General features: G+C 54.8%; 7 protein-coding genes across 7 annotated transcripts; 1 reads left to right on the top strand and 6 right to left on the bottom strand.

Moving 5' to 3' along the window:
* Window positions 1-2,225: 2,225 nt before the first annotated feature.
* On the bottom strand, window positions 2,226-3,635 carry CDEST_09912 (Putative peroxisomal membrane protein). Its single transcript, XM_062926070.1, has 4 exons — window positions 3,371-3,635; window positions 3,186-3,301; window positions 3,091-3,117; window positions 2,226-3,019 (listed from the first exon to the last, which is right to left on the bottom strand). Exons 1-4 carry the CDS (start codon window positions 3,398-3,400, stop codon window positions 2,512-2,514), a joined length of 681 nt encoding a protein of 226 aa, XP_062782121.1. The 5' UTR covers window positions 3,401-3,635; the 3' UTR covers window positions 2,226-2,511.
* Window positions 3,636-4,192: 557 nt separating this feature from the next.
* Window positions 4,193-6,426, bottom strand: CDEST_09911 (Putative six-bladed beta-propeller, TolB). The gene is made up of 4 exons (XM_062926069.1): window positions 5,575-6,426; window positions 5,075-5,504; window positions 4,544-5,018; window positions 4,193-4,494 (listed from the first exon to the last, which is right to left on the bottom strand). Exons 1-4 carry the CDS (start codon window positions 5,829-5,831, stop codon window positions 4,451-4,453), a joined length of 1,206 nt encoding a protein of 401 aa, XP_062782120.1. The 5' UTR covers window positions 5,832-6,426; the 3' UTR covers window positions 4,193-4,450.
* A 468-nt stretch (window positions 6,427-6,894) lies between these two features.
* On the top strand, window positions 6,895-8,334 carry CDEST_09910 (Putative ribosome biogenesis protein Rpf2). The gene is made up of 3 exons (XM_062926068.1): window positions 6,895-6,993; window positions 7,055-7,111; window positions 7,185-8,334. Exons 1-3 carry the CDS (start codon window positions 6,980-6,982, stop codon window positions 8,089-8,091), a joined length of 978 nt encoding a protein of 325 aa, XP_062782119.1. The 5' UTR covers window positions 6,895-6,979; the 3' UTR covers window positions 8,092-8,334.
* On the bottom strand, window positions 8,328-10,579 carry CDEST_09909 (Putative GroES-like superfamily, alcohol dehydrogenase-like, NAD(P)-binding domain superfamily). Its single transcript, XM_062926067.1, has 2 exons — window positions 8,670-10,579; window positions 8,328-8,598 (listed from the first exon to the last, which is right to left on the bottom strand). Exons 1-2 carry the CDS (start codon window positions 9,576-9,578, stop codon window positions 8,401-8,403), a joined length of 1,107 nt encoding a protein of 368 aa, XP_062782118.1. The 5' UTR covers window positions 9,579-10,579; the 3' UTR covers window positions 8,328-8,400.
* Window positions 10,580-11,083: 504 nt separating this feature from the next.
* CDEST_09908 (uncharacterized protein) lies at window positions 11,084-11,635 on the bottom strand. The gene has a single exon (XM_062926066.1). The coding sequence runs from the start codon at window positions 11,408-11,410 to the stop codon at window positions 11,144-11,146; it is 267 nt and encodes an 88-aa protein (XP_062782117.1). The 5' UTR covers window positions 11,411-11,635; the 3' UTR covers window positions 11,084-11,143.
* A 2,142-nt stretch (window positions 11,636-13,777) lies between these two features.
* Window positions 13,778-15,801, bottom strand: CDEST_09907 (uncharacterized protein). Its single transcript, XM_062926065.1, has one exon. The coding sequence runs from the start codon at window positions 15,213-15,215 to the stop codon at window positions 14,151-14,153; it is 1,065 nt and encodes a 354-aa protein (XP_062782116.1). The 5' UTR covers window positions 15,216-15,801; the 3' UTR covers window positions 13,778-14,150.
* Window positions 15,802-16,373: 572 nt separating this feature from the next.
* CDEST_09906 (Putative glutaredoxin, Thioredoxin-like superfamily) lies at window positions 16,374-18,310 on the bottom strand. Its single transcript, XM_062926064.1, has 2 exons — window positions 17,229-18,310; window positions 16,374-17,154 (listed from the first exon to the last, which is right to left on the bottom strand). Exons 1-2 carry the CDS (start codon window positions 17,755-17,757, stop codon window positions 16,835-16,837), a joined length of 849 nt encoding a protein of 282 aa, XP_062782115.1. The 5' UTR covers window positions 17,758-18,310; the 3' UTR covers window positions 16,374-16,834.
* Between the last annotated feature and the right edge of the window lie 925 nt (window positions 18,311-19,235).

Here is a 19,235-nt window from a genome sequence, read left to right as displayed (position 1 = left end):
GATGTGGGCTGAACGAGATCTATACCTCACTTGAAGCGGGCATCTCGAGGGTATTTGTATCCTCACGATTTGGTATTAGTTGGAACAATAGTCCACCAAGGGCCGCGTCGTGGAATCATCTGGAGAGTCCCACCATGGTCCCGAGAGGTGCACGGCAAGTCCCCGCAGCGGGATCTGGCCGCATGAGATGAGATACCTGATCCATAAGATGAAGACTTTTCCCTCTTCCCTCTTGAACAGCTTAGAAATGGAGTGAGGCCCTTCCGTCGTCTACGGCGACATCTCGGAGAGCGGGTCTCGCGTCCTGCCGTCTGCTTCCCAGCCAGGTCCACATCTTTCCACGCCCCGAGCGGTGAAACCGAAGCCGGGTTTGCTGTCGTGGTTCATGGCCGGTACAGTGGCGGCCACGCGGAGGACTGGGCGCTACTCGTGGGTTCCCTGGCCAGAGAAAAGTTCTCGAACGAATACAAGGGTCACTAGACTCTGTTTAAACCGAGTGTCCGCAGCAGTGCCTTCTGGGCGAAGGCCGTTTGACTAGAAGTGCCCTTGACACAGCGAATCAAGGCAGTGGGCTGAGTCCCGAGATTGCCAAAAGCGGGTTGACAACCTGGGCCCAGGAGGTGGCAGACGAACTTTTCTGCATTGCTTAGAAATCCGATAGTACGATACAGATACCTCAGTACGCTGTACACCCACCACACTAGAAACTGCGAGGCAACAAAATGGGGCCGTGGGTAAAGATGGGTGGAGGGGACGGGAATGACGTTGAAGACAACAAGGTCCCGGGGCCCACCGTCCAATGGTCAACGTCCGTTCTGCTCCCCTCCATTGAGTTTTGAGGCTTCGGCGGCAACGCGCTCATAAGCAACCTTAATGTCGGAGGAAAGTTCTGACATGCTGAGAAACGCCACGAGGGCCGCGGCGACGGACCGGTAAATGGATTTCGAGGGCATGTTTCTCCACTATTTCCTTTTGCCGCTGCATCGGCTGTTGTCGCGCGTGGCTTGTGATTTGCCGCCCCCAAAAGGAGCCTGTCGAGAACGAGGGGGCTGAGAGGGTTCCGCAAGCCCGGAACACAAAATCCTTCCTGGTTGCTGTATCCCTACAGAGTCCAAGACCGCAATGTGCTCGGCAGAAATGAACCGGATCCTAGGCGGTGCCAGGGGGGTGGTTCCAGGTAACTGTACGTAAAAGTGAGCGCGTCGGCGATGGGTACTGTAGATGGTTTGACTGGATTCGTAAGGGGGGATTCCCTGTCGGCTTTGTTCCCTGATTCCAGAATACTGTCACCGTTGAGGCGCTGCTGGCCGGGGTCTAGGATCTGGGATATGGAACTGTGTGGTATCGGCGATTGGCTCCGATGTGGCGCTTATTATCTCCTAACCGATTGGACAGGGGTTGTCCAAGCCACGTGCGCCACGGGCGGCCGACTGTGACTCCCTGAGCCCTTTCGGCAAGGGGACGTCGGGGGAAATCTGAGGAGACCAATCCCGCGATGGCTTCATTCTCAACCACACAATAGGAAAAGGACAAGACCTTGTGCTTTATTGCAGAGTTGATCAGAAGATTGGAAACGAGTAGCTAGGATAATACACCCTAGATGCCCACGGGCTTCACGTTCGAGTCCCCATGGAAAACCAGTAGACGAGACCTTCGTTGCTAGCATTCTCTGCAGTTTTGGAATCCTCACCCTACTATGACGACATGCTCAACGTGTCTATCTACTTCAGCGCGTCGCCCGTATTTCAGTAATGATCATATTTATTTCTCAACTGTTAAGCCCGCCTTGCGAAACGACCCTAGAGTAGACACGCCCGCCTCCAATGCTGTGCTATCTTACGCTGAGCGTATCCCGAGTCTTACATGTTGAAAAGCTTCTGGTACTGTGAAGGGGAGTAGGTCATATCGTCTTTTCCCTAGGGGTAGTTATTCCGGCGGTGAAAAGAGTATAGCTGGGCCCTATGTTGGGTTACAATGCAGCCATGAACAGGGAAAATCATGGCAGATCCGACGTCCTAGATTATACCAGTTGAATCATGGGCAGGTTTCTATTCAAGGACCCATAGTTTCAAACCCGAAATTCAAGAAGCGAGCGATCGAGGAGAGGCTGGATGCTTGGGTCGCTAAACGCATGCCGGGAAGCTGTCACGAAATGAACTGAGAGATGCGGCTCGCCGACTGTGCACTACACGTAGATGAGGGAAGGCACATGTGTATATCGCCCCAATGCTGTCAGTTTTATAATGATTGCACCTAAATTCATCGTTGTATATGGTGGATAGAACGGTCTATAATGCCACATTATGAAGCTGTTGAATGGGACCAGCATGAATGGGACCAGCATGAATGGGACCAGCATCCACTCCTCAAAAGCTTTCCGTCTTCTCTTCAGCTTGTCGCAAATTGAAGAGCCAACCGACGTACCACATAACCAAACGCCAGTCATTTGATGATACACACTGCAAATTTAAAATAGAAAAAGATAAGGCCACAATGCCCGCAGCACGTCGTCTACTTGTTGTGCCAGATGAAGTTGCGCAGCGAGTCCCACTCGCTGCTCTGCTGGTAGATGTAAGTCATGCTGCTGCGCAAGCTAGGCTGCAGGTCGGACGGGTGCTGGCGGAAGAGGTACATGACCATAGCCCAGCTCGTGCTGGCGAAGACAGGCCAGGCGTAGTAGCTAATCTTGGTCGAGAGGTCCTCGCGGCTGACGAGAGGCAGGCCCTTGCCGGGGGTGACGGCGAGGCGGGCGAGGGCCAGGACGACGCGCGCAAAGACGTAGACTACGATTTGCTGGTTAACGCTGGAAATCTTTCCGCTGCGCGGGGATCGGCCTCCAAAAACGACGTAGCCGCCCAAGAGGCCTGCGAAGAAGGCATCGTAGGGCCCCTCCTTGCCCGGGGTCGGGCCGTAGTTCTTGAGTAGGTACATTGTGAACTTGTAAATAGTCGCGAACTTTGCAAGGTTGCGGGCGTGCGTTCGGGTCGCGCGGAAGACAAGGCCGGCCTTTTCGCGGAATCTGGATGAGAAGGTGTGTGAGCAGCGGACGATGGTCTGGTAGTTGTGGAAGAAAAAGAGGGTGAGACGTACGTTCCCGAACGGAAGAGGAAGATCATGCTGTAATGATTCAAAGGTCAGCAATGCCGGGTAACCAGAGGTGTTTTGAGGTGATTGTCGTAACATACACAAGCGCATGAGGGAAGCGGACTTTTGCGCCATAGACCGCCCCGTTGCGGGCACCTTTGACAACGGCGAGGATGTCATGGTACTTTGGATCGAGAATGATGCGCTCGATGGCGGCCTGGCTTGCGCGTCAGTCTTCGCGAGCCTCTTCTGACGGCACCGCTTAAACAGCAGTAGGCCCACCCACCTTGAGGCCGTCAAGAGCAGCGAGCGACATGTTGGCGACGTCGGGGTGTGGTTGTTACGGCAAGCCTCGGTAATTGAAGGTCACTCCTAAGCAAATGGCGGTTGCGACGATGGAGTCGCTTTCGACAGACGGACTTTCTTCTCAGCGCATGAGGATCACAACAGGTTCGAGAGGCGCGGTAAAAGAGCGACAGAAGTAATGCGTCTGCGCGAAGAGAAAGGTGAGGTTCGGACCGGAGACTATGGGGAACGGAGGTGTGTGGGAGGATTGGACGGCACTGGGGACTTCGGGGAGAAGGTGGACGTGGTCGATTTGTCCGGTACCTCGGCCCCCCAGGCTCTTGGACGGCTTCGGCTCTAGCGAGTCACGACACTGGAGATCGGTACTCAGAGCACTCACTACCAACCCCTAGTCCCCCACATGCCCCTATGACGCAGGGCTGGCGCGACGCTAATCCCTCCAGGGATCGCCCGTCTGGGGAAAGTCTTGGTGCTGTTGTTTGGCATGTGACGAACTGCGAATTGTGACAGGGCAGCTTCTATCGAATTGTTGTTTCCATTACAGGCCGTTGTTCACCGTGATTTCCACCCGAAGATGAGATGAGATGGCGCTTTCCCCTCGGATTTGTCTTTTGCCTACGATTCCCCCCTCGTCCCAGAAGCCGCTGTGAGCCCCGAATTACCTGTGAGTTGACCGACTAAGCGTTCCTGGTTCAATCGTTTCTAAAATGTGTAAAAGTCAATGTCTCGCATGCCCCCCTCCACGTGGGAGCGAAATCCATGTGACTTCAACTGGACCACCGATATGGGACGTTCATTGCTAGAACCTATCATTCCCCATAACATATGCTACCTATGTAACTAAGTCGTGCTTACCATCTACGCCTTCCTACACCTCTCGGATCTGTACTAATGTACTGTCAACTTGACGCCAGCCGCCAAGTGGAGAATTGGCTGTGGTGCATGGTATGCCCCCTTTGCCATATGGTTGCGCGAACTGACCTTCCGGTCGATAACTGATCCTTCGAGTCATTTCTCCTTATCAAAACTCATGTGATGATCGAAATCACGCAACTCAGCCTCATTTTGTCGGCTCGCAGACCGAGATGAACGGCGATGTCACGCCTGATAAATATCAGCAAATCTTCATTAGAAAGTACAGGAGCACATTTACCCCCGAAAAACAATCTTCCCGTCTTCGCATCGTGGACAACCACGGTAGACCCCGGCAACACCTCGCCCGCTCCGTCCTCGATGACCTTCTCCCACACGTATACACCCTCGCCATCCTTGTGAATGCGCACGGCGGCGCTCTTCGGCCTCGCGTTGAGCGGGTCGTTAGACGCCTGCAGGATCTCGATGCCCCGCGGGAACACGGCGGCGTAGATGTCACCCTTGTCGTCCACCGACAGGTTGTCAATGGAGTACGGCACGGGGATGTGGGCCACTTTCTGGAGCCCGCCGTCTTCGGACACGACTTTATATACCTGGACGCCGCCTTCCAAGGCGCTCGGGACATAGATGAGGCCATCGAGGCCGCGGACGAGGCCATTGGGGAACCGATGGCGCTCCGAGACGCGTTTGCATCCCTTTGAGACGGAACAGAATGATACGTCACCTTGGCCTAACAAAGTGCCAACAATGGATTTCTGTGACGAGTCAGTTACGTGAAGCTCGGTCGATAAGCTGCTGAACTCCTTCCTACCAAGCCAACTTTGTTGACGCCACGATCATTGGTAAAGTAAAAGGCATCGCTAGACAGTGCCGCAATGTTGTTCGGGGTTGAGACATTGGCACCAGCAAAGGTTCGGACGTGCTTCATTCCAACAGCTTGAGAACCGGTCTCGAAGACCTCGATGGTGGAATTGGCACCCACAACCGTTTGGTCGAGTAGTTCGCCGGTGGCGGGGTCAACAGTTGGGCGGTTGTTAACCAAAAGAAGCTCGATCTTGTTACCTTCCGGGGAATCGATTCCTGTCAACCCGACAAGCTGGAGCAGGCCATCGCCGGCTGTGCCAGAAAATCCGGGGGTGGAGAGAGTGCGGTACTCGAACCCGTCGCCCTTGGGACTGTCAATATCCATGGCAACGACAGCATCCCTGGTGGAGCGGCCCGAAGCGTTAAGGTGGTGGGCGCTGCGAGTCAATTAGTCTCCAGGCGCCGGTCCGGGGCGGGGTTGGAGGAGAAGTTGGACCAAAGACATACTTGGGCATCCATTGCTGGCGAGACAGAGGGTCAGAACAGGCCAGAAACAGCTGGCGCGTGGCCTCGGATAGCCACATGTCTTCGCATGCCTGCAGCCTGGGGTCCTTGATGCGGCGACACGAGTAGGGGAAGTCAGACAGAGGCTGGAAGGTCTTCCCAATGCCGAAGGCCATCCAGACGGGGTCCTTGAGTACGAGCTGCAGGGCCACGCCAAGAATGACGCTGAAGATGACACTAGTCTGCAGTATGAAGCCCATTGTGTGATTGTGATTGAGCTTCAATAGAAGCAGGTGAGGCTGACGTTGACGAAGGTTCGGCCCAGCTTATATATAAGAAAGCGATGGGGATAAACCGGTAAGAGGCCATTTTAGGCGAAATGGGACATGGAACCAGATCCTTCGGGGGAGATGGGAGATCCACACCCAAAGAGCTCACCTGGGCTCGTCAAGATAAGCTCTACAATGAGCAAGGATGACCTGTCAAGTTGTGAAAAGGCTGGTTTAACGAAAGTGTCTTGAAAATGACAAGAGCCGAGAAACACCAGATGATTACCATAAGAAACTACAATGCGCGGAATTATGTGTGTTGTCCAGGCCCAAGTCCCGTGTGAATCTAGCTGATTTCAGGTCTCTTTCCCGCTAAACCTCAGTGGTCCGATCCAGTGCTCCACGTCGCCGTTTGCTCCGTCCCCGTCGGGTCAGCATGGCCCCGAAGTCCATGCCGGAAACTCCGCGAAGCGTCGGGTGCTGCTAAATTTGCCCATCGTCGGTATCATGCGAAGCGAGCAAGCGCGGGGCTGTCACCGGCATTGGGACATCCTGTTTCTTCGCATGTTTGTGGAAACCTACGTGACCATCGATCACCGATCTAGGCAATGGAACGGAGTCAACAGATTGTGCGAGCCGTGTCTGCGTTTTCCTGCTCCAAGAACTCGGCTGCTAGACAGGACCAACCTCAAGGACAGCATGTATTTCAAATAGGCCACTATGCTTGAGTGGTATTTGCCTCCATCTATAAGAGCGGAGAATTGACATAAATGAGCACCCTTGGCCAAGATTGGGCCGATTCACGGCCGCGCACAGTTATTGAGATTGAGGTCTGGTACCACCTTGTTCGGTACGAAAAGGTAGGTAGGAAGGTAGCTTGCTGTAAGATTCACCGTCCTGACACCTGAAATATCAGGGGTGAGGCTGCCATCTGGAATGCTGCAGTTTCCCAGGGCCTACCAGATGGCGCCAGCTGCGCTTCTCATTGCACCGCGGGGCAGAGATAAGACTCGACTTGCCGCTCTGATAACGATAAGCAATTTTTTTGAACCAGCTTCAACTCCCAGACGCAGTCCAGTTCGCATCCTAGCCATCCACACCAAATCCGACGGACGACAGACAACTCGACCACCGGCACAATGCTTCGCCAAATGTAAGTTGCCCCAACCGCTCAAAGCATACTGGATAGAAACGGGCTAACATGTCCGTCACAGAAAACCCCGTAATGCGCGCTCCAAGCGTGCCCTCGAGAAACGCGAGCCCAAGGCCCAGTACGTTCTAGTCAACATCCTTTCGAGTGAACTCTCCGGAGACGACCGCAAGCTAATGTGGTGCCGCCCGCAGAGAAAACCCCAAGACGGCGCTCTTCCTCCGTGGCACATCGTGCTCGCAAGTGACGCAAGATGCCCTCAACGAGCTCTACCAGATGCGCCAGCCGCTCGCCAAACGCTTTGTGAAGAAGAATGATGTCCACCCCTTCGACAACACCGACTCGCTCGAATTCTTCTCGGAAAAGAACGACACCTCTATCATCGTCTTTGGACACACCTCCAAGAAGCGCCCCAACGCCCTTACCATGATCCGCACCTTCGGCCATAAGGTCCTTGATATGCTTGAGCTCTACCTCGACCCAGAGACCTTCCGTACTCTCGCTCAGTTCAAGGGCAAGAAGGTGCCCATTGGTCTTAAACCCATGCTCGTCTTCGCCGGCACCGCCTGGGACAGCCCTATCGCCAACGAGTACACCCACGCCCGCAGCTTCTTCACCGATTTCTTCCGTGGCGAGCAGACCGACAAGATCGACGTCGAGGGTCTGCAGTGGATCGTCTCCATCACCGCAGATGAGCCCACGGCCGCTGGCGAGGGTGACGTTGGCGGCGCCAAGCCCGCTATCCGCCTCCGCGCTTACACCATCAGCACCAAGCGCAGCGGCTCCAAGGTGCCCCGTGTCGAGGTCAACGAGATCGGCCCCCGGATGGACTTCCGCGTCGGCCGTATGCGTGAGCCCGAAGAAGCCATGCTGAAGGAGGCCATGAAGAAGCCGCGCGGTACCGAAGAGCGTACCAAAAAGAACATCACGACAGACGGCATGGGTGACAAGATGGGTCGCGTGCACGTTGGTCGCCAGGACCTCGGTGACCTGCAGACGCGCAAGATGAAGGGTCTGAAACGCAGCAGAGACGTCGCGAGCGAGGACGAAGGGGAGAAGGGCGACGCGGAAGAGAAGCCCAAGAAGGGCCGCAAGGAATAAATCACAGGAAAGGTGGGAGCTTAGTCTCAATTGACGGTTGGTCGTGTCTGAATGTGTGCAGTGGGCTTTGATGTACATATCCGAGTGGGAGGAGACGCAGCGGAGAACCACTCATCGGCGTTCTTGTTTTTTGGTCAGGAGGCATCCCCACGGTCGGAGTTTTGAGCTTCTTTCAGCAGATGGTCGGCAGATTACAAAAGCAGGAACAAAGTCAAAAGCATTGAAAGACCTCGATTGTTCCACTAAATTCATTTATTGTCCGGAGTCCTCGCTGTGAGGTGTCTGGGCGATTATGATCAATCTTGATATTTACAGCTTCAGATCCGATACCTTCCACACAAGACGCTCTCCGCTGGGGTCTTTCCTCCTCAGCAGTTCGATCGCTTTTTGCGCCCGCTCCAGCATCGTGGCGCCCTCGACAATTTTCTGCTTGTTCGGCTTGATGAGCCCCTGCTCTAGGAGCGTGGGCACAATCTCTCTCTGCATCTTCTCCTTGAAAAATCCGTTCTGTTTGCCAAGTCAGCTTTCACTTTCCCCCTTCTCTCTCCCAGCCGTTTATGATACGGGTCCGAACTTACAGCCAAGTAGAAATGCGTCCTCACTCCGCGCAGCTCGACGCCTTCGGCCCACTCGTCGGCGAGGACTCGACTTACGTCCATCTCGTACTCGGGCTCGACATCCTCCGTCGAGTCCCGAACGATGACGGGAAGCATGACGGCGACCTTTGTTCCCTTACGCGCAATCATGGCCAACGGCCTAAGCGTACCCTCGACGGAGCCAATACAATCCAGCACGAACGGCACCCCTTCGGGGCCGACGAACCCTAAAAGCTTGTCCACGATGTCGTCGTCACGGTAGCTGAATGTTTCCCTGGCGCCAATCTCCTTGAGATGGGCATGGTGCTTCTCGCTCGCCACAGCCACAATGTTCCGGTACCCCCAGTGCCGCAGGACCTGCACTGCATACACGCCCACGCTGCTCGCGGCACCCCAGACAAGCACCGCATCATCCTTCTCCTTGGGCTCCCAGCCTGCCGGCCTCGGCCACGGCAGCTCCAGCCCTAGATCCGCCGTCACGGCGTGGAACACAGTGATCAGGTTCGTCGGCACCGTCGCGGCCTCCTGGGGTGTGACGTTGGTCGGCAGCTTGGAGACCAAGTACTCTGGCACCGTGGCGAAGTCCTGGTGCGCGCGTTCGCCGAACTCGTGGAACGAAAAGGTGAAGATCTGGTCTCCAGCCCGGAGGCGTTCGACGCCCGGCCCGACGGCGACAACGGTGCCCGCGGCGCCGCCGCCCATAACCTCCGGGTACGTGCAGAGGAGACCACCGTCGGCGCGATGGAGGTCAAGAGGGCTCGAGGCCGTCCACTGGTTCTGTATGAGGACTTCCCCTTCGCCAGGGAGCCTGGTCTCGCGGTCGATGAGAAGGAGTGGCGCGCGTTTGGCGGGCGTCGCAACGGCCTTATGGGTTTTAGGGATGGCGGCCATGGCTGTGGATTTCCGATTGTGTCTTTAAGTGACCTGAAAAAGAGGCCTAGAAGAACGCAGTTTCTTTTGGCACGATAAGCAGTAGACGAAAAGTGCAGCAGCACGCGATCAAGACACTCGATGGCTTGGCTCGCAGGAAGCCCTGAGGAGGGGGCATCCGGCCCGTTTTGTATTTGGTCTGATCCACCGCCGGCATTCTTCCAACCCCTTCTCACAGTTGTCGAACCAACAGAGGTCAAACTACCCGTGATGAAGACGCACCATGGAGCCGCTTTGCTGAATAATCTTGACCGCGAACCTTTCGGCCCCGGTGCCGTCGATGTCGTGATTTCTAAGCCCAACGAGTGGTTGTGTGAGATGTGGGGCACACTCTTGTTCCTATTCGCGGCCCTAATCTCGTCTGACCTCTTATTCCCAGTCCCTGCGCCGCTCAGACACCAGGACCCTTGGGAAAATACTGGTTTCGGCGGTTTCTATTCGGTCATTGAGCGGCAAGGAAGGAGAGTTACCAATCGATACCTGCTATATCACTGTGTGGCCAACCCGAAGCCGGGTGGTTTCATCCTCTTGTAAGCGTCTGGCTGGGCATGTTTGTAAAGCTGCGTGTATAGGTAGTTGGCCGGGTAGTTGTTGTTTTTTATTTCATTTTACCCAGTTAGAAATAACCACCAGACTCAATGCAGTGGTAGCATAGCAGTCGACCGACGCCTTGTGTCCATGGAAGTACACCGACTCGGCTAAGCCCGACCCAGCCCCGAAGCTGACGCCGATGCAGCGATTGAGCATGAGCCGCGGGGCTTGATTGATCTTTTGGCATCGGGCCCGTGTCCGGTGGTCCCATTAAACCCGGAGCCCGGAGCACAGCCTGCAAATGCGGGCAAGCCCTGCTATATTTCCGGCCTTTGCGACCTTTGTGGCGTCCATCTTTCCAAGCCGTGTTGAATAAGGGTATGTACACATCAACTAAGTCCCGGTTCCCGACTGTCAAACGGTAAGTTTCTCGCAAAAGAATCATCTGAACAGGCGGGGGCTGTTTGGAAGCACAATGGTAGAAGAGCATTTAGGTGCGTAGGAATTTTGGGCATTCTTCTAGATACTGACATGCCTGGAGGAAACTTCCATGAACCCCGACAGTTGAGCGTGATAGCGACCTGATCCTTGGAGCATGGCAGCCCGCGAGGCGTTGGCCGCAGCCAGCAATCATCCTCTTCCTCCTAGCCTGGTGAGCCATCGGTGACCCTTTCTAGCCTTCCAGACGACGAAACAAAACCCCATAAGCTGGAGCTGCAGGCCTCCACCTCACTGCAGGCTCCCTCATCTCCAAGGCCTGTGTTTGCCGACACCGAGTCACGCAAGTGTTTTCTTTTTTCTTCTCTTTTCGGTTGTGTGTTGTAAAAGGAGGTGCCAAGGAACTAACGACCTACCAAGGTCCCCGTGGGGAATCCCTGGTTACAAACTCCATCAAAGACGCCGCGCCATTGGTATCGCCGTGGGCTTTCGTGACAAAAATCAATGAACAGTCATACAAAAAGAAACCCCGATTTCATCGGCAACAGGTCGCGGTTTCAGATGCGCGACGGTTGATTGAGGACGTTGTAGCCCATGGGCCCGACGGGAACCGTTCTTCGGGTCTCGACGCCGTGCTCGAGGTCGTAGCGGTAGGTGGGCGGGTGGCCGACGTCACGGAGGGCCCTCTTGACCCGCTGCCTCATGGAGCGTCGTTCTTTCGGTGCCGCGGCGGCCGACACGGAGGCCACCTCATGTTCTTTCTCAAAGGAGCACACGGTCGAGGTCTCGGAAAAGGCGGAGGGAGCGTACGAGGTTCTGACCATCTTCGCGGTTGTGCTTTTGCTGGTTTGGCGGGTTGTGTTGGTTTTTGGAAAAGGGAGGGGTTCTTTTTTTTTGGGGGGGGGGGGACGGCGGCGATGGTGGTAGTGGTGGTGGTGAAGCGTGGGTGGGTGACAAGAGGTCGATGACAGAAAGTGGTGGTGATGAGTGCCTTCTTTTAGATGTTGTAGCTGGGTTAGTGATGGGTATGTAGTTGAAAGTGTGATTGATTGTTGATGCAGGCCAAGAGCCCATTTGGTACGAACCGGCGTCCTGAGTCCTCTTTATATGTCCATAGGTAGGTAAGTAGACAGTCCAAAGAGCGATGCACCGCCCCTAACGCCATGGCTTGCGATGTCACTGTATCCCGCATGTATTTCCTTACACACTGGCAGACTGGTAAGACTGCCTAGTCGATGGGCGCCAAACGGGCGCAAAACAACCATGTTCCCTTCCCAGCCAGGAAAGAGCAACGCATGCCATCCATCCATCCAATGTGCTTCGTATGCAGACACAACGCACACGCACCACCTCCACGTCCCTCTTTCCCAGTTCCCACTTGCATTGCAGGCAGAGATCCCCCCATGCCCCATGCCCCATCCCTACATCCCCGTCACCCCTGCCGACCGTCCAACCAGACGATCCGAACTGACAAAAAGCGACTTCTCCACACCATTGCGTCTGCTATTACAGAGTACACCAGTGTACACTGCACTTTGTGGCTTTCCCAAGTCCGGGATGTTATCGGCACTAGATGGGCTTGCTAAAGCTTGTGAGCTTGAGCTTATCCCGTGGTGGTGATCACTGATTGATGGGGACTTACAGGTACGCCGGTTCGTGCATCAATGTGTCAAGGCCGTTTTTCTTCCCCTTACAGGTAGATGGCCTTTGGCCGTGAGTCACTGACCGTGGTCCGGTCCCTCCATCCTGGGCCACTACAACCCAGGCTGCGTTGCCTGCATAGCCTGCACCGCCACTTTCACACACACACACTCTCTCTCTCTCTCTCTGTCTCTCTCTCGCATGGATCACGTCTGCGTCCCTCTCACGCCTCCCTGGCAGCAAGGCGGCAGAGCGGTAATTGAGAAGGATTTCCATCCTATTCATCGCCCAGAACGCCGGCTCAAGGTTTATTCTTCTCTTTCCTCCCGAAGTATCAGACCATCGCACGTCGCAACTGCCAGGCCGGAGACCCACACAATTGCCTTACGACGCTCCAACGGATCCCGATCCCAAGATGAGAGCAGGTTGCATCCCCTTGGCAGCGAAGAGCGCATCCCAACACTCCGGGGTGGAGCGGGCCGACTCGGACACTTCGGCTCCCAAAGCGAACGCTTCGGCTCCCGGCACGGCTACGTGCACTAACCCCAGGTCAGGGCTCCCCTGCTTGCGCAAACACAGGCAACAATCGAACCAACATCGGCCCTGGGCGTAATATTCAGGATTCAGACCTTCGCAACGTGGCCGTTGTGGAGCCGCGAGTACAAGTTCGGAAACCGCTAGGTCGAGGTCGGTCTGAGTCACCTTGCCGACTGACGATTGACTTGCGTCTCGTTGCATGTTAACAGAGTCCTGCACTACTGCAGCAGGGATTTGGGTCCAGAGACTCACTCCTGTGACGACGACATTGACGACGACCTCTTACCTAGACGCGACAACCATGACCCCGTATGATTCACCCAAGCAACATCCTCCTCGTCAGCAATCTTGTCAAGGACCACTTTCCGCAGTAAAGACAGATGAACGACGACACGTCTCCAGTCCTACGAACCCGCAATCTCCGTTGAAGTCCTCCCCCAAGGCATCCATCGTTGCCTTACAGGCGTCCCCCGCTGCGGCTCTGTCTATCCTCTCAACAGCTGTTCGGAAAGTAACCCCTTACGTCAGGCTATGGTCGCAATGTTGTCAGTCACATACGCCGCTCCATCCCACAAGAAACCCGAATCTCTCTAAAAAAGCATGTTGTCTCCGTGAACCCCCCCCCCTTAATAATAAAAAAACCTCCCGCCACGCCAGCCGATCTGATATCTCGGCGACCTGCTCCCGACTTGGCCCCAGGGCGTGACAGGACCAAGCAGCCTGGCTCCTTGAAACCCGTGCTCACCTCATAAGGGTACCAGCCGAGCCAGCCACTAATCAAATGCATTCCCAGTCTCTTGCGGGCTTCCGCACAGCTTCCACCGAATCAACCCTGGCAAATCGGGCCCGATGTTCCTTTCATGTGTGTAGGCGAACGTGTCTGCCTTGTGTCTTGGGCGTGGTTTCCCTTCGGCCTATAGGGCGCGACAAATCTTTGATCGAAACTTGCCTGCTGCAGCCGTTCTCCGGGATGAGTCCAAAGGCGTTTTCTCGGTCTTGTCTTGTCTTCTCCTGTCTGTCAATGCAAGAGAGAACTCGGTCCGAGAGAATTCGGCCCCCTGGAGAAGCGCCCCAGCAAGCTTGCCATGCTTGACACCCTACCAAGTAAGTAGGTCTTTGACCGGGTTAGGAAACCAGAGCGTCGAAGGCGGCCGGGCGGAGATCTTCTCTCCTAGGTCTCCCCGTCCTAATAAACCTCCTGTCCGTGGTAAGCTCTGAGGATCAAGCACTTTTGTTCCGACTACTGCTGCCACCAATCCAGCTCCTCGTGCCAAAGACACACGGTACACGGTATAGAAGCAGAGGGAGAAGACAAAGCCGTATTAGTAGTAAACTCGTGTAAGGTCATAATACATAAATATCCTGAGTTGTTTATCCCGTACAGTCTCAGGCAGCGTGTTCCTCGGCCCTCTCCGAAATGTCCTGTACAATTTCGCCGTCTGGCTTCTCCCGCTCCGCTTCAGGCCCTGCTACTTCCTTCTCCGCGTCTGCCGGTCGCCAGACATCACCCCTCAGCAGCGTACATGCGGCACTCAGCATTTCCCGATGCTCGCACCCGACCTTCTCACACAATGCCGCCGCAACATTCATCGTCAGACCCGGCAGCACGCTCGGATCGCCGGCCTCCCACCGCCGCATTTCGTCATACGTATCGTCGAGCAGCAGTTTGGCGTGGTGGTTGGCATCTTCGTCCCCGCGCACTTTGGAGTGCAGAAAGAACACGCCGTGCCGGATGGTATTTTCCGCCATACAGACGCCCATCTCGACGACATCGGGTCTCGAGAGCCCACTTCTGGGCGCCCTAAATCGCATATACCCCTGGCTTGTGAGGTGGGCGAGGGCTACTATGCCCGCCAGCTCCTGGACGGGCAACTCACGGATGTGTGCAATCTGGCGAAACCGCACGTCCTGGCGATTGGACTCGTGGACCTCCTTGAGGGCTAGGTGCCAGCCATCCGGTGGTGGAGCATCGCTCAATATGATGTCTTGGTTAATCAAGGACTTGACGCAGGGGTCGCGTCGAGGGACGATGTCGTCCCTGTACATGATCGAATGTGTTTCCAAGTCAGCGATCGTCGAGCACTGCCATAAGGCGCGCTTGAGGTTTTCTCGGATGATGCCCGCTTTTGATGCATCCTGGAGCTCGATTTCATCCCAGAACGCCAGGTATGCGCCGTAGACGATCTCGTCGATGTTGTGTTGCCTGGTTTCCAGTTCCCGAATGGTTTCGTATGTGTCTTTCGGGAGCACTTCCCGCTCGCGCGTGTCGGAGGCCAGGATGTGATTACAGGGTGCGCAGGGATAGCGGGCGGCGTTGAGTCTGGTCACGGCGTGTTCATAGCCATCCAGGAGAGCGCGGTTGTTCTTGCATGTTGCGCGGAGGGCCTGAATGCCGGCAAAGTCTGCATGCTCCGCGACAAGAAGAAGAAGATGTGCAGGTAAAAGCGACATTTTATCCAAAGCTAAGAGGTCAAGGTAAGAGTTTGAGGTAATATTGCTTTGGGGGCTATTCAGTCAGGGTACTCGGGCAGGATGGCGAACGATCCCAGGCATGTGAACCAGTAGGAAGTTGTTATCCAGTTGGACTTGGAGGTAGTTTCTCTTCTCGAGAGGTACGTGACTGAACAGGTAGGGAGGCAAGTTTTTGTACGAGGCGGAAGTTGTTGTCGTTGTTAGGAGCTCTTCTCGTCTGGGACTTGCTCTGGTCGAAGAGATTCAGGAATAGAAGTGAAGAATGGACAGAGCAGGAAATATGAGACCAACTGCAATGAGTCGAATTGAAGTAGAGGTGTTTCTTTTTTGTGCTCGTTGTTTCGAAAGTTTGATAAGCAGAAGTGAGGGAGGGAGGCGGTTGTTGTGGGTGTAAGTGATTCTGTGATGACAGTTGAGTTGGCTCTTTCGCCAAGAATATAAGTCGAAGTGTCAAGCGCTCCCTGGAAGTAGTGATTCACTGCAGGTGACTGAGAGACATGAGAGATTCCCAAAGACTTAAGATGGAATAATGGAAGGAAGACTGAGGACTGAGCCGTGGAGTGAATTCTGCAGTCGCGGTGCGGGCCCGGCTGCCTTTGAATGATGTCGCGACCGACCATCCGGGTTCTCAACCGACGACGAAGCTGCTGCAGTCCGCCCCAGAATTGTCCAGGTAAAATAGAAATGGTGTCACAGGTCTCCGAAAGAGATGTAACTCGTGCGGCATTTGAGTCATGGGCCCATTGTAGATGCTGTATGTCGTATTTGTTCGGCGTGAGAAAGGGCAGTAGAGGGCAAGTTGAGAGCCAGAGAGAGAGGGCAAACATCGCGAAGCAGTTCAACCCCCCCTCCCCCGGGACTCAACCAACGCCAGTCACTCCCGAAGTGTAACGCCTTTCCACTAAAGCGGGTATTCTTGGAAATGACAGGCGTCAATGAGCCCTCTTCTAGATCGTTGTCCTTGAGCAGCCATCAAGGTCCACAATGTGTCCAGAGCACTTTTTGGTATTCGTCGTCTCCTTCCATTGGATTTTCTGTAGTTGATCATGACTGGGTATTAGACAGAGAGAGCCTCTCTCTCATATGTCCCCCTCTCCCCCTTCTCCCCCCCAGAAAATATATGACAATCAAGCCCCTGCTTGCCCAGATTAAGTGCTGCGTTTCGCAATGCAGTCTGTGGGCCAGGACCGTGTATGGTGAACATTTGAGGTATGGAGGCGATCGCGGCGCACTAGGTGTATGTAGAACGACAACGATGAAGCGATGGATAGCTCACAGGTGCGGTATGGTATTTCCGAGCAGACTAAGGTAACCGCATACGTCCCTCCACATTACCGGACTTGCGCAACCGCCTCGTGGTGCGACCCTCCCACTTTCCACGCCCAGGGGAGAGCCTATGTTGCTGCCCGGGTTCGCGCCGTCGGGAATGCACGATTCAGAATGATCCCAAAACGCCGAATATGCAAATGTCCTTTACTAGAGGCATGCGCCGCCAGCTCCACTTACCGTCCATTCCTTGGTGCCCCCTCCGCACTAAAGACGCCGATTTCGAAGCGTTGAGCAATACAGAAACGACAATAGGAAAGGGCGCGAGCGATCTAGTTGTTCTTCTGGCTGTTGGCAGACCGCTCCTTCATCTCGACCTTCTTCTGTCCAAGGTCGACAATCCTAGGGACCAACTTCTTCTGCTCGTCCAGCTCGGCAATATCGTCGCCTCCACCAATGCTCACACTATTGACCAAAATGTTGGGAACTGTCTTCCGACCGGTCTTTTCACCCAGAAAAGCTTGCAACTGGGCACCAAGGGGATGCTGATCGAGTTCGACGACGAATGGTGCAGGCTCGATCGAGTACTTTTCGAGCAACAGGGCCTTGGCCTTCTTCGAGTATGGGCAGTAGGACTTGGAGAAGATAATAACTATGTAGGGTCAGTAGGCGGTACTTCGCTGGGCCAGGGAGGAATGGGGGGGGGGGGGCATGGGCGAATCCTACCTGGCGACTTTTTCAAGATGGTGTTCAACTCAACCTCAACAGCATGTTCCTCGTCACTCTCGGTCTTCTTCGTGTCGTCTGCGCTGTCCTTAACGACCTCCTTTCCGGCGCCTGTCTTTTCCTTCTTCTTGTCCTGGCCAGCGGCCGAATTGCCCTTTCCGACCACCTCGCTTGGTGCATCTGGCTTTAATGGCGACTTCTTGTTCGCGAGTTCCTTGGCCTTTTCCTCGGCGGCCTTCAACCGGCCTGCCATGTCTTTGGCCAATTTTTCGTCGTCTGCGTCCACATCACCATCGGCGTCCTTGTCAACGGGCACGTGGCCAACTGCCTTGGGCTTATTCTGATCTAACACGGCCTGATTGGGTGGCTCCTTGTGTTTCAAACCATTGACTGTCTTGTGGTAGAAGTCCTGGATTGTCCGCTCATCCTTGACCTCGTCCGCTCGTAGTGACGACGTGTAGAAGAGGACGAAGACGACACCGATCAACACGCCCACCAAGAGAGTGCGCAGTTGCCTTTGGGAAGGCATGCTGTTGTGGTCGGTCGGTCGGTCGGTAGGTCGGTGGCTTTCTGCAAGCCAAGATGTGCAGAAGAGGAGGTGCGTGAATTCGGTTGGGAACGAGAGCTCGACCGATTGTGGCTTTGTCGGTCAGCGGAACTTGGGATTGCTTCGGGGCAAGCAATGAGGCGCAACAACGGTACGTGGTCGAAGAGGCGTGTTTGATAGATGCTGCGGGAGCAAATGATTTCGACAATCAAGAAGGAAAAGTAATCAAGATTCGCTTTCGACACAATGCGGTTGTTGAGAAGAAAACGCCCAAGCGTTTCAGAGCTCCCCCAGCAATCGCGCTTTGAACGTTTCGACTTTGATGGACGGCGGATAGATGGCGTAAGAACAACAATCGAGTGTCGTTGGTGTCTCGGGTGGGAATGGCGACCCTATGTATCGAGAGGCTTGTTGGGAAAGGGATGCGGTGCGGTGTGCTGTTCTTGTCGACGGGCGCTATCGTCGAGTCGAGGAAGTGTCAAAGGGGGCAGAAAGGGAGATGGTGGAGGCAGCGTCGGAGGGCTGATGAGCTGGGACTGCGATCGACAGTTTGGATCCTCGTGACTGACCATAGCCAATTGGTCGCTGCTGTATCCTTACTGCTGGTAAGTGCAACGCACTTTAGACGTCCGGAAGCCTGGAAGGTGAACAAGTATAGGGTACCCAATGTCCAGCTGTATCGGAGGCGAGGCCAGTGGTTGAAAGTACCCCAGGGATGCGCCTCGTTGTCATCGCGCGGAAATGTTCAGTGGTACGTACTCTTTCATGATTCCTGAGTGATTAGTACTCCTTACAGGCTAAGGAAACAGAGGCCGGAACAGCTGTTTTCTGCCCTGGAAGACTGCTAGATTATCGGGGGCGGCTGAGTGGAGTTGCAGCAGCATCATGCACCAATCAGTGATCCCGGCACTGTACTGTGTCACCGTTGATCACTAACAGTACTAACCACCACGGGCGGGAGTGAACCAGACGTGGGTACCATGTCGAGTTAATTTCCTAACCCACGGCTCGGGGGATCGGCATCTCGATGCGCCGTTGAACTCGGCGGCCCAATGCGCAAAGGAAACAAGAGGGACGGCACGGCTTGACTCGACTCGAAACAAAATACATGTCGTCGTCTCGCCCACACATTGCTAATATCTTGCAAGGGAGGTTGTAAGTATGTGAGCAGCTCAAGCTAGTTCCAGATGTTTGTTTTGAGAACAGATGGTGAAGAAGATGCGGCAGGGTTTAATCAACCCAATCAATCTCAGACCAAACAGATGCAACGCTGTCCAACTTGTCTGCTTTTCTTTGTTCACCTCTTACCGACATATTCCTGACGAGACTGAATTGTCGCCAGGAGAAAGCTTAGGCAAATTCCTGTCACTCGAGACCGTCAGAGGTTGGAGAAGATCACTCGGTCAGTTTCGCAAGCAAGCGGTTGGGCTTCCATGCCAAATGGAGAATATCCTTCATCG

Source organism: Colletotrichum destructivum, chromosome 6 (genome assembly GCF_034447905.1).
Source record: "Colletotrichum destructivum chromosome 6, complete sequence".
Classification (NCBI taxonomy): domain Eukaryota; kingdom Fungi; phylum Ascomycota; class Sordariomycetes; order Glomerellales; family Glomerellaceae; genus Colletotrichum; species Colletotrichum destructivum.
The sequence above is the reverse complement of the archived record's forward strand: the minus strand, read 5'-3'. Positions and strand labels throughout refer to the sequence as shown.

Coding starts and splice junctions, on each gene's coding strand:
- CDEST_09912 (XM_062926070.1), bottom strand. CDS start 3,400: ATGTCGCTCGCTGCTCTTGACGGCCTCAAG. Junction 3,118..3,185: donor CGCTTCCCTCATGCGCTTGT/GTATGTTACGAC, acceptor GAATCATTACAG/CATGATCTTCCTCTTCCGTT. Junction 3,020..3,090: donor TTCCTCTTCCGTTCGGGAAC/GTACGTCTCACC, acceptor CTTCTCATCCAG/ATTCCGCGAAAAGGCCGGCC.
- CDEST_09911 (XM_062926069.1), bottom strand. CDS start 5,831: ATGGGCTTCATACTGCAGACTAGTGTCATCTTCAGCGTCATTCTTGGC. Junction 5,505..5,574: donor CGCCAGCAATGGATGCCCAA/GTATGTCTTTGG, acceptor ATTGACTCGCAG/CGCCCACCACCTTAACGCTT. Junction 4,495..4,543: donor GGGAAGATTGTTTTTCGGGG/GTAAATGTGCTC, acceptor GATATTTATCAG/GCGTGACATCGCCGTTCATC.
- CDEST_09910 (XM_062926068.1), top strand. Junction 7,112..7,184: donor AAACGCGAGCCCAAGGCCCA/GTACGTTCTAGT, acceptor TGCCGCCCGCAG/AGAAAACCCCAAGACGGCGC.
- CDEST_09909 (XM_062926067.1), bottom strand. CDS start 9,578: ATGGCCGCCATCCCTAAAACCCATAAGGCCGTTGCGACGCCCGCCAAA. Junction 8,599..8,669: donor GGACGCATTTCTACTTGGCT/GTAAGTTCGGAC, acceptor CTTGGCAAACAG/AACGGATTTTTCAAGGAGAA.
- CDEST_09908 (XM_062926066.1), bottom strand. CDS start 11,410: ATGGTCAGAACCTCGTACGCTCCCTCCGCCTTTTCCGAGACCTCGACC.
- CDEST_09907 (XM_062926065.1), bottom strand. CDS start 15,215: ATGTCGCTTTTACCTGCACATCTTCTTCTTCTTGTCGCGGAGCATGCA.
- CDEST_09906 (XM_062926064.1), bottom strand. CDS start 17,757: ATGCCTTCCCAAAGGCAACTGCGCACTCTCTTGGTGGGCGTGTTGATC. Junction 17,155..17,228: donor CATCTTGAAAAAGTCGCCAG/GTAGGATTCGCC, acceptor GACCCTACATAG/TTATTATCTTCTCCAAGTCC.